General features: G+C 27.8%; 1 protein-coding gene across 1 annotated transcript in view; it reads left to right on the top strand.

Annotated features, from left to right (window-relative positions):
- The window catches only part of LOC113555886 (ankyrin repeat and death domain-containing protein 1A-like), a 75631-nt gene extending 62383 nt beyond the window's left edge, over positions 1-13248 (top strand). Inside the window, exons 7-14 of the mRNA XM_026960482.1 lie at positions 1243-1440; positions 5342-5440; positions 5527-5625; positions 5741-5839; positions 6607-6702; positions 6848-7064; positions 8352-8480; positions 10164-13248. Coding sequence (XP_026816283.1) covers positions 1243-1440; positions 5342-5440; positions 5527-5625; positions 5741-5839; positions 6607-6702; positions 6848-7064; positions 8352-8480; positions 10164-10243 — 1017 coding nt within the window. The 3' untranslated portion in view covers positions 10244-13248. The remainder of the gene's footprint in view (positions 1-1242; positions 1441-5341; positions 5441-5526; positions 5626-5740; positions 5840-6606; positions 6703-6847; positions 7065-8351; positions 8481-10163) is intronic.
- Positions 13249-13539: the final 291 nt, after the last annotated feature.

Below are 13539 nucleotides of genomic sequence, written 5' to 3'. Positions count from 1 at the left end.
ACTTAACCTGTGACCTTAAAATGAACAAATACATTACAGTTTTAGTCTTTTAATGATTTGAAATCAGCTTTTCGGAGAGTGGACGTACAGTGAATTGATTTTTTTTCATTGACTTTTACCCCCCTCCTCTATTATTTAAACTAAATCGATAAGTAAGGTTTAGTAGTAGTAGTTTTGAATAAGCTTCGAAGTCGTTTCAAGATAGAGGTGGAGAGCTAAAAGTGCCTTATGATCTGTGAAGTCATCAGTAGTTGTAAAGTTAGTGATAGCTTGAATAGCAATGGAGCAACGACCTCACCTTGTGGTACTTCAGCACAAATTGGGAATATTTCAGATGAGAAAGATCCTTAACTCACGGTGAAGTGCCTGTTGTGTAACCTTGTAGGTAAAATTTAAAGAGTTAATAATAGTAGGGGAAAAATGATTTTTAACTTGAAGAGAAGGTCTTTACACCTGACTGTGTCAAAGGCTTGTGCCACGTCAAGGAATGCTCCTGTGCATATTATCTTATTTTTTACAATGCGTAGGAAGTGTTGTCAATTAGGTGGTGGATTTAGTTTAAAGTATCCTTGGTAGGGAGATCGAGATAAACCACCAAGTGAAACAATTGTGAATTTTTTTGGTTTCGAGTACAAGTATAATGCAGAGCATAACCCGAGAAATGCGTAGAAATGCGCGTAAACTATCGGGCTGTTCGCGCGGGAATGAAATGTTTAATAATATTATTTTTTTGCTTACTGAAATCAGAGATATTTGAAGAAACTCATACTGTTATCAAATCAACTATGTATTACCAACGACCACGCTCTTCAAACAAAATATGATTTGAATTTAATAGTTTTTTTCGATGGCATTATGACACTACAGGCGAATAAGGAGAGAAATTAAAATATCATAATATCTTCACACCGTCTTCGCATACGGATGTTATCAATTAATTTTTTTATTTTTTTCATTATTTTCCTAGTACTATACACGCATACATCATACCTATTTCTTACAATAACAGTAAAGAGTTACCATATAATCATATCCGTTCAACTTTTATGAATAATTTATAGTTTGAAATAATTTTTATAACATTACGATTTATTGATACTAAATAATATTGATATACTGAATCAGTGTGAAGTATTTATATGTATATACTATTATAAGGCTTTTTTATATTGAAATTTAAGGATCTAATTGTAATATTATGTTTTATTTCATGTTACACGCAAACATAAATACATATAATAGCAAGGGCGAACACCACTACATTCCGCGTGCGAAAAGGGCCACGTCGACGTGGTCGAATTTTTACTAGGACACGGTGCCGACATGTTGGCAAAGGACGAAGAACAAAACAGTCCACTGCACGTGGCCGTCGAAAACAAACAAACGCTCGTTGTTCAAATGTTGTTGGAAGCAGGCAATCCAACGAACTTGGAAAATAGCGTAAGGAATACGTTTTTCGTTTTTTTTGTACATTGTAATATAATATGATAAATACTGGACCAAAACCTACATGTTGTTTGACGTATATGATATATTTATATATATTATGTATGATAGTGAGATAGTGTCGAACCAATACATATTGTTAATTATGATACGAATAATATTATGACTTGCGTGACCGTCCAAACCGTCAATGAATAAAGTACCGTAAATAAATATATTATTATTACTACTTTTACTGTTACCATAAGTATCGAATTCAAACAAAACATCGTCTAAGGTCGATTCGATGTATAGTATCAGTTTTATTATAAGTTATCATTATTAGGGCCCGGATTTAAATACCCTTAAAAACATACAAATATGCTCTAAAAAATAGCCAAAAATGCCATTAAAAATGAAAAAATGACCTTAAAATGCCGTATATTTTTATATTCACTTTATAATTTATAAATAAGCTATATTTATTATTTATTATTTAATTAAAAAAAAAAAAAACTGAAAATTTGAAATGAAGACTTGATGCTGATACGCATACGTTTTGGCCATTTTGGGGAAATATTATTCATTCTAAACATACCAAAATACATTAAAAGTTATGTAAAATTAAAATTCTAAGTGAGCCTAGTGTTTTTACTAAATCTTGAGCATTGCATTGAACAATAATATATTGTTTAATATGTTCAAATTCCAAAGATCTTCTATTTATCGTATGTTGAACAAATATGCATTAATAACCAATAAAATGAGCCAATAATGTAAAAAATGCTCTAAAAATGAAAACATTTCGAAATATGCGAAAAAATGCAAGATAAAATTTGTAGCTTTGAATCCCTCGTTACATGAAACAAATTATGTACTTAGAAAGCATTGAGTAATATTAACCAAAAAAATATGCACTTTGCATTGAAATCCGGGCACTAATCATTATTATGCATTTCTTTAACTTCAGAGTATATCTCACTGTACATATTTGACGTTATTACTAAAATTGTTAAAAATTCTTTAATAAATTATATATATAATATTATCATTGCACTATACAAACGTTAAAACGTGTTCGATTTCTATGTTTAGTTATGGCTCATACTGTTTATAGCGTTAGTATGTCTGGATCCATGTGACGGAAAGATTTTTATTTTCCTCAGTATCGCCATAATTCGACGTCATATTGTTACCATCGTCCTGTGGGTTTTCTGTGGTGACATTCTCGTAATGGTAGTATAGCTCCGCGCGTATTGCCCCGAGGACCGTTTTTAAATTATTCTGTCATGCATTCGAATACGACTTGTTTCAAACAGGTCGATATCAAAAATTTTAAATATAATAATATATAATACATCGAATTGATGCAAAACGGCAAAATATACTATGAGCTGTTCAGCTAGTGTGATATTCCCAAACATCACGTTATGGACACAAAAAAGTCGTAAATTATAAATTATATATATATACATATTACATTCGGGCTTTAAGGTTGTTTTTTTTTCTTTTTTTTATGATTTCATTGCATCGTTAAGTCATATTGTGTTCTTCGAGTGGTTGAGTGTCACATAATACTATGCTTTAAATTTATTATTTTTTATAAAACAATAAATTGCAAGCATTATTCTATAAAATAATAGTTTCTGGTCTCGTCGAAAATAAAACAAATTATTCACAACAATAAATATAGGTGCATATTTTCATTATTTAAATACCAACCATTTAAACCCTAAAATATTGTGTTAATGAAAATAATAAACATTTGTCGTAGTGAATAATATTAAAAACTGAAATGTAATCTGTTTAATATTAAACGTTAATTTTTTCAATTAGTATCAATATAATATATTTGTTTTTCTATTACTTTAAACAAATATAATAAACAATATAAATAAGCGCATTTGCATTCAATTTCTTAAATTTAATTTAATACCTTATTCCACCAAACTTGTTGAATACAATAATAAAAGATTTAATTTTTAATATTCTTAGTGAGTTTTGAAGCGAGAAAAAAATAAAACACAAATTATATTTGCTATTCTTTTAAAATAATAATAAATTATGAAATAAAATATAATATATCCAATACTAATTGTTCATAAATTTACTTTGAAATAAGAAAAAGTCTAACAATTGATAATTTAGTATAGTTTAAACAAAATTTTAAATTTTAAGTAAACAGTAAAACATAAATATATGTCCCGGTCTCCTTTTTTTTCTTTAGTGACGCAATTATTTGAAATACAAATTTTGAAATATACTTATTGACCATATTTTCAAATTATTGAAATTGTTTAAGGTACTTAAGAAGTGTTTTATGTCGATACTAACTTCTGGTTTTTTTTAATAATACCATCCTCCTTTTTTTACTGTAAGCTTTTTGAATTTTAGATAATTTGTTTGAAACTGTTGATGTACTCATACCTACCTAATTCAAAATTAGAACAATATTAGATTCTCAAATATAATTAGTCCTTAAATATGATTTTATTAAAATATAAAATATGCATTTATAATACATATTTTAACAATGGACTGTGTTTCGATTATAATTGGACTACTTTTAGTATAAACTATAAGATATATTAATATAAATTAATAATATTTTCAAGTCATGATTATCATGAGTATTTGTCCATGGTACAAAAAGTTAAATAAATAAAAATTTTGTTTTCAAACTAAAAATGTTCACTAAATAATATTTAGTAGAAAGGTGTTTTCTAAATACTTTTAAATACTTATTATCATAATAATAATTTGAATTTTTATCATAAATTAAATATCATCTTGGCGTCTAGAAAGTATATTAAAAAATTCCAAAAATTGGATTTTGAATAAATGCATTATTTGAAAAAAAAATAAATGCTCATGGTACTGAGTGTACTTGGCGAAAAACTCAATTTTTTAATCGTATCATTGATTTAATTAATTTTAATAGCATTAACATAGATTGAAGAATGTTATTTTAAATAAAATGTATTAATAACGTTTTACTAATATAAAAATTATTTTTAATCGACATCCTGGTGTGTATAAGTTAATTCATTTTTAACATAATAATACGTATAGTATAACATAAGTTTATGAACATTTTTATGTTTTAATGAAGCTTGTAAATATCGTGACGATAGAATGGGTCATAATGAAAGGCGTTATCGATTAAAAGAAAACTTTGATGTGTGGTCTCGTCAATAGAGTATAGATATTATCATAAATACATTGGGAAAATGTATCCTTAAGCATAACAGCTTAAATTATATTGGTTTTGCCAAAGTCCTAACAATGCTTCCTGCATTTTTAGAGAACCAATAATAATATAGGCCTATAAGACTATAAATAATGTTTCTGATAAAGGTTTTACTTCATTTTATGTTATATGTGATATTAAACATTTTACACCCTATAATTTATATATAAGATGCTTTTTAAGAGATGAATATAAGACGAAAAAAAAAAACAAAAAAACAAAAAAATCTATAAAACGTGTGTGAAACAAAAACGAAACGTCAATAACCAAGTGACACTGAGCCCTCGGGCTTAAAATCCTAGTTATTATTTTAGTCCAACCTATATAATATATAAAAAAATTTCATAGTATGTGTTTATCGTTTTATTTCTTTAACAAAATAATTGACCAATATATATTTCGTTATACATCTATATTTTCTACATTTTTGTTTTTCGGAACCACTTATAGTTTTTTTATACCAGTCTTATTCTAAACAACACATGGTTATAAACGAGATTATCTATGTTTCAATAACAATTTAAAAATAAAAATGTCCTTATAGAGGCATTTTTACAGGTAATATAAATAATTGACCACTTCATGTATATAACATTATATATTACGTGTGTAATATAATATATTTTAAGCGAGAGTGTTAATTTAAATGTATTTGGACGTATCTAGAAAGGACTGACTGCGTTGCACATAGCCAGTAGCCATGGATGTCGAGGAATAGTGGAAATGCTATTATCAGCCGATTGTGACATCGACAGACAGAGCAAAGTAAATAAAATCTACACGGGAAAACGAAATATCAAATCGCCGTATTTATAATAACTATCAAACAAATGTGTTAAAAATGTTAACAGAATGGGAACACTCCTTTGCACATGGCATGTTTGTCTAACAACGTCGTGATTGCAGAAATATTGATTGCCAAAGGCGCAGATCTCAATGCCTTAAACACGGTAAGTGAACGGATATATTAATAAGCATGTAGCGTCGTCGACAAAATATAATAATTATAGTATCGACTGTTGCGAAAATATGAACATGAAATGTAATTAATTTGGCGCGTTGCAGAGGTTACAGTCGCCGATTCATATAGCGGCTGAACAGGGATATTCGGAAATCTGTAAGCTCCTTTTGAATGCCGGGGCCAACATCGAACAACGCGAACAGGTCATTATTCATTTTTTTTTCTTTTAATATCCCAACCCGAATAGTTTGCCTATGCAATTTATTTGATCTATTGTAAATCTATTGCTGTGTCTTGTTATACATTACAAGTGGCTTGTAATAAGTATAATATGCCATTATACCATTTAATGCAATTTATAATGCTATAATATATTATTAGGAATTGGTTTTATTCTCCGCGATACACGCGGATCATACATTGTTTACAGTGAAATGAAATAAGAAATATTAGTACCTACGTGTGGTTATTGTAATGTGTTATGTATTATTTTATTATCATATGTTTAGGATTTCAATTTTATTTTTTTAAATTTAAGAAAAAAACATGATTAAAAACAAAATCGTCTGAGGAGAGGTTTAAATTGTCAACAAGAAAACGTTAATACATTTCTTCACCGTTCTAGTCTGTAGAAACAAAATTGTTTGAATGTGTGTAGCGTACAAAATGATTTATATTTTAACTCAAATTTAATATTTAAATTAGAATTATTGCGCTTTATAAATATAATAAATAAATAAGTATGATGTTTTTAATGTTGATAGGTATATCACAATCACCAGTGTCATAATAAGATATATAAATCGCTTAACATTACATTATAAATATTTTATTTTATTATATTTAAATAAAAAATTTACCGAAATGGGTTAAATAAAAATTCATAACGTCAACATTAAATAGTATTAATGAATACGTTCATGACTAGCTAGTATTTTGTAATTGATTTTTTATTTTATTTTCGACTCAGGGAGGCAAAACACCGTTGTACATAGCGGCTAGAGGAAGTTTCACTGCTATCGTGGATATGATTATAAAAACCGCTCGTTTAGAGTACACACCCAAGGTGCGTAATTTTCACAAAGGAATAAACATAAACGAACAAATGCGATCAATTTATTCATAAGTCACAGTGAAATCATTAATCGTCACTATGAACTTTAAATATTTTATTATTATTAACGGTGTAACTCGTGTTTGTGTGTGCGTAGAAACGAACTAGACCGAAAACGCCAGAGGAACGAAGGAAATGGAAGTGCAATCCGGACTTAGACGTTTCGATAGCACTGCAAGAGACTGACGAAAATCTAGAAATTATATTACGAAAATTATCACACAAGCAGTTGAGCCCCGGCGAATGGAAAAAACTAGCTCATTTATGGGCATTCACGGACGAACAAATCAAAGCAATCGAACACCAATATATAGGTAATGTTCGCAAGGCTTGTTTAATTTAAATTGTACTAATCATATTTTAATTTTTTTTTAACTATATTATTCAATTTAAACGATAAACACTAGAATTGTCTACTAGATGAGATTAGACCATAAAACCCGTATTAATTGTAAAATCAATAGTCTCTAGAATATCACATTTCCAATCATACACACAGTTAGATAATATTGGCATTTGTGCTTATTCTTTTTTTATTCGCACGGGGATTCAATATAGAAAACATACTTCATCACATATAAGTCTTCGATTCTATAAGGTACATAATACATATGGATAGTGACTTCTGATGTACATTTAAATAAAAAAATAATAATTGAGTATGATTTTCTTTAATTCATTTCGATAATTAGATATATGTTGCCACAATTTATTAGATTACGGTATTTTAATGTTCGATAAAAGATGTCGATATTGCTCCCGTTTGTCCGTCACTGTCATTATCGATACAAGTTATAGCACCCTGTACCCGTCCCGTCAATTGGTAAATATTAAAAATAATTCCCTCGTGGAAATATTGTTATTTTTTTATATTTGTATGAGTTGATATGTTATTTGATTTACCTATTGTTATATTATATAATTTATATATTTTCAAAAAGAACAAAATTTGCATTTATTAATTATGAATTAATTGTATTGTTTATTTTAATTTCTTATTGATATTTTAATTTATAGTTTGAATATAATAAAAAAGTCCATATGTTTCAAGTTTTTTTTAAGATTTTAACAGATAATATGTGTGAAATAAGTAATTAGTAATTTATCTATTTGGGCGTTAAACCACAATTTTAGATGTATTTGTCATACATTAAAATTGGTACTGTACACTCAATATATTATAAGATGTATTATTTTCTAATATATTTTTAACACGAAATTTGGTTATGCCTCCCGTTATCACATTATTCAGCCAAGAGTCCAATAGCATGCAAATTATTAATAACAATTAACTATTGTAAGACAAAAATCTAGATAAAAAAGTTTTAACAACATATTTATCTGGATCAGTGTTTCTCAACATGTTTGTAATGGTGACCCTCAAATTTAACCCTTTGTTGGTTACGCTGCTCACCCCCACTAAAAAATGTGATTGTATAGTATGATTATATATTTATATTTTATATACTTATTTATAGGCAAGTTTAGCCAGTCGCGACTCATAGGTTAGGAAACACTGATCTAGATAGTAGATATCATTTTTGCTATCTGAACTCAAAACCGTGAACAAGTCATTAACGACGTAAATATTATGCTTTCAGGTCCGTCCAGTTACAAACAACACGGTTATAGAGTGTTGAGAATTTGGGTCGATAGTCTGGGCCCCGATCTTGACCCCATAGAAGAACTCATCGATAGTCTCAATACAATCGAAAAGAATGCGCTAGCAGGTAACATTATTTCAATTCATATATCCCATCCTAATTTCAGAAAAAATTACAACTAATAATTATTTTTCTAAAAAATTATTAACTTTATTATTACTATGCAAACACAGACATACGGTTGTGGTTGTGGTGGCGGTGTTTTAAAAAGAAAGATAATTTGAGTCATCTATTCTTATAGCCATAGCCCATATTATATAAAAAATATATTTTGTCAAATTCCAGAGTTCTATTATTTTTCCCATATTATAATCTATTTTAAATTATTCAATTTTAGTATATCTACATATTATGAACCTTGCTATCCAAATCAATTTTATTTATCTTGTTGAAACATTATATCTGATTAGCTATTACAGCGTCACGTATATTCGGTGCATTCTAGTATATTATTTATTAGGACAATGTCCCGTGAGTATTTACTAATTTAAAGTACTGGGATAATGGAGTTTCCATCGGTCGGCACATGAATTAAAGCTACTATCACTACTAAGAAATTCTCGGAAGGCGCTGTTGTGTAAAATAATTAAATAAATAATTTTAAGTGTACATAAATATGTATACAATTTGAATACAATATAATATACATTGTACTCGTATATTATACAAAATAAAATTTAGTGATATACTATTAGGACACCTCATATTCGTATGATTCGAAAGTTTAATGAAATCTGTTGCTTGACGGTTATTTTCATTAAATAAAAATTAATTTAAATATTATGTGACATATTAAACATCATTAAATGCATTTATACATGATACAAATATTGAACAATAGTTTGAGAAAAATTCCGTTTCTCGACAATACAAATTATTTAAAATAATAAATACTAAAATACCAATAATTATAATCATTACTAATACAAATCCTGACAAATACAATTAAAAAAAAAATAATAAAAACTATAATAATTTTAACTATATTTAGTAATAGGACAGACTAAATGCAATAAACCTGAATTCCTCTAGGACGTTTTTTAGAAATAAATAAATAATAACAGTTTTTTTTTAAATGAGAGAACATAAAAACTTTAATTCGATGATCCGTATATAGTATGTAGATTTTATACCATAATATAGTAAAATATTGAAACGTGTAACCGTTTCTAAGAAAATAAGAAACTATTTGTACGAGTTTGAAATTATGCACTTCAAAATGTTCAATAAAATTATTCACTAAATAATTTACGCCATAAAACGATGGGTTCTAATTTAAAAAACAGAAGTTTGTATCGTCATAAAACACCCCTTAAGTGTTATATGCAATTTCAAGAAATTGAATATAAAGTAATACTTTTCAAATAACAGATTTTTAAAAAATTTGTTAGGTATGAATAAAAAGGAGTTGAGCATGATTGATCAATTATCCAATACATAATGTTAGTTAGGGGGTCAGTTCTTAAAATGAATGTCCCGTGGTTAGTAGTACACGTGCTCAAAATAATTTTCAATCATTCTGTTAGAATCTAACTTGATGTTCGAACCAATTTACCACAAAACACGTAATTTGCATAAAAATTCGGAATGCGAGATCCGGTCGGTTTTCTACTGAACAAAATACTATAATAGTGCCGAGGAAAATAAAATATTACGATTGGCATTATTATGATTTTGTTTTTTTATTCTGTATATATTATAATTTTATTTTTTTGATTGTTTTTGTACAAATATGTTTACTGCGTTCAGATGCCATCTGCAAGAAGTTAATGCGGCAGAAAGAAAAAAGCGAGAAAAAACCTGAAGACAAAACCTGTGTTGTTTCTTGAATACACGTCACGTATTTGTTTGTTTTTGTTGATTTTCAGTTTTATTTGTTTGTTTTTCCTCAAATGACTATTAACAATAAAAGTGTACCCACAGTTTTTAAATTGTTTGACATTTATAATATTTCACCTTGGATATTATGTATTTATTAAATTTAACGTGTAATGTACAATATCATATTGTTCACTTAATTGTAAAGCGTTATCACTCGACTTTTAGAATAACTGACAACTTATATTACATATGCAAAATATAATGTAATACAAGCATAATAATAAGTATGTCACAATTTTATACACACTAATTTCATGAACTTGTCTTTAAATAAAAACAATACCGTTGTTGCAATACTAACTATAAAATAAATTAATAAATGTATTTAACGTTCGAAACATACATTTCGAACCGATGCTGCTCAATTCTTACGTGTGAATAAATATTCTTGTCTATCAAAATCTTAGTAGTCATCGCTCCCCAAATACATGATACTGTACTTGTAGCGTCAACAATGAGGTCCATTGTTCAGGTAACAGGAAATAGGTAAAAGATAGACGGCGATGTCGGTGTCGCATTGCCTGTTTGTACCGAAATTCTATTGACTTTTCACGAAATACAATTGTGTTGATAACCGTGCATTGTGATTCTCTGGCCTCAAAGAGTAAATTTTTTTTTTTTTTTTTGTAAGGATGAGTATATTGTTAGGTATTATAAACTAAAGTTTTAACGGTTGTAGTTATTCGCACGGTGACATTAACTCATGGAAAACAACATATTTACCCACGGTTGCAGTGTAAACTTAGTCACGAGAATCCGCTCACGAAAAAATAAACAACAAAAAACCAAATATAAACGCTATTAAAACATTTAAAACGTCTGAATTAATTTTTGTCTGAAACAAATATCCCACAGAAATTTATTTCAATCGTGGCAGCAATAAATTATTTTAAAATAACTATAAAACATACGTAAATAACGCCAATTTAATAATAAACAACTCCATCACAGCAAACCGCGTCAAACGTTTCTTTTTTTATACGTACGACGAATTACATTTTTATTTTAACAACACATCCTGGATGAACTACTTAACAAATTTAATGAAAAACCTTCTCCGTTGTATTTCCCGTAAGTTACTTTAGTGTATCACTAGTTTCTTTTGATGTATCTAGTTCGTCGATGACATATCTGAAGTCTCTCTCCTAATCTTATGTCACCCGTGGTTTGAAAATAACAGGATATACTAGGTTTCCTATCCGTTTAAAACATTCGGTAAATACAATTGAGCACGCTTATTAACTTATTTCAATACGTTACCAAATTCAATTAGAATGTAAAAGACGTGTAACACTAGTGTAGCCATATGTCACTGTGACATTTTTTTTATTTTTATATTTTTTATTTATATAATATGCAAATATGCATACTTATTGATATATATTTACATATTATATAAATAAAAAACGATGGAACTTCGTCGAGTGTGAAGTGGTTTTTAATCAGTCAGATGGTCGTGACACCATCTGCGTTTCAGCTAATGACTTCTGGAATCACCTGGGATGTTGAGAGCAGATAAGTTTGAAATTAAAGGATTGCGGTGGTTTAAATGTTTATAGAGAGATTTGGCTACGTTTTACACTGTTTGAATGGAGAGGTCATTATGGAGTGTATGGTTTAAAACATAAAATTAAGCCTTTATTATTTGTCATGGGCATTTGAATTGAAATTTTTCGATTTTCTTAATGTTCGATAGTTTGGCCGAACCATCCATACTGTTTGTAAGGAAATATGTTAAACACATTTTGTGTCAACAAAATAATTTACCATTTATTGTTTATACAAATTACTTATGTAATATGTTTATATTATACAATATATTAGCAAAGTCACATTATGTGTTTTATTTAGTAACCAATTTCTTCAGAAAAATGTACGTGTTAATACATTTTGATTTCAATACTTTTAAATTTTTGCTTTAATATGCAAGAATCATTTTCCACATTAATAATTCATATACAAATAAATATCTAATAATGTTTTTGTTTTTATTGAGAAAAAAAACAACGTAATCAAGTAACTTGTAACTTGCAACAAGTTATAACACTCATTTAATAACTTACCCGTCTTTGATTCTATATCAAAAATATAAGTAAAAAGATCTTTCATATTCTGATAAAGTTTGTCTTTATACATTTCCATGTTAGGTAAATGAAATGACAGGGTTTTTCTTGAGTCAGCAGAATTATTAAAATTACAAGTGTGTTCTTCAACCGTCCAGATAAAAAAGCTATAACGTGCTCAATCGTTCCATAGCCATAATAACGATTTGTATAATTGGTATTTTGCTATCGCAGGTCACTATATAATATATATTTTATGCTATAAAAATCATTATATAGCAGCCGTTTTCTCTCAATACCTACTAAGGTCCTATATAATAATATTTAAAACAAACTAAATATAAAATAATTAATGGAAAACTTTTTTTTTTTACTTAATTCATCAACTAGATACGTCATAATAATATGCTAACGGGTATTTATCTGCGGTGAAGGTGAAAATCGACTTATCGCTAAAATGATACGTATTGGGGACGTCATAATAATAATAATAATAATAATATATAAGTGCCTACTACCTACCCCAGGAACACGCAACGTGCACAAATAAAAGTTTTATAATATTTATCTATAAATGTTCCTTGCAGTATGTTTGTGGAACATCATGGTCGGATATATTTATGCGTACAACCTGAGATGACAGTATTTATCTCACAAAATACTATTTCTAGTTTAAATTGGACATTTTTTCGGTCGATTCACTACAAAAAAATTGTATGAATCCCTTGTAGCCTCACATTGTAGGTGAAAAACAAAGAGTCACGCAAAAACCTTTAGTGTTCTATGCACAAATTATCGTAATTTAATGAAATTGATAAAGATAAATCATCACTAAACTATATTATAATCAATTTATTATTTATTTCAATTTTTTTTATCTATTCATTTAAAAAATATGCATATGTACTTTTATTTTGTTGTTGTAAAATAACTTTTATTATTAGTACCGTCAGCGCTCATTTTACTTATTTATATGTAGGTACATTATAATATTATATTATCATGTTATTATTATGTAGTACCATTTTTAAATAAATTATTATTTTAGAATTATTAATATTAAATAAATATATTTATTATAGTATTTCTTATGTAGACGTAATAGTTTAAATAATTTTACCATATGTTTTTTTTTAATTTATCATTTTTAGAAAAACCAAAAAAAAAATGTTGTTTAAATG

The sequence above is a fragment of the Rhopalosiphum maidis genome, chromosome 4 (genome assembly GCF_003676215.2).
Source record: "Rhopalosiphum maidis isolate BTI-1 chromosome 4, ASM367621v3, whole genome shotgun sequence".
Classification (NCBI taxonomy): domain Eukaryota; kingdom Metazoa; phylum Arthropoda; class Insecta; order Hemiptera; family Aphididae; genus Rhopalosiphum; species Rhopalosiphum maidis.
This window is presented reverse-complemented; position numbering and strand designations above follow the sequence as displayed.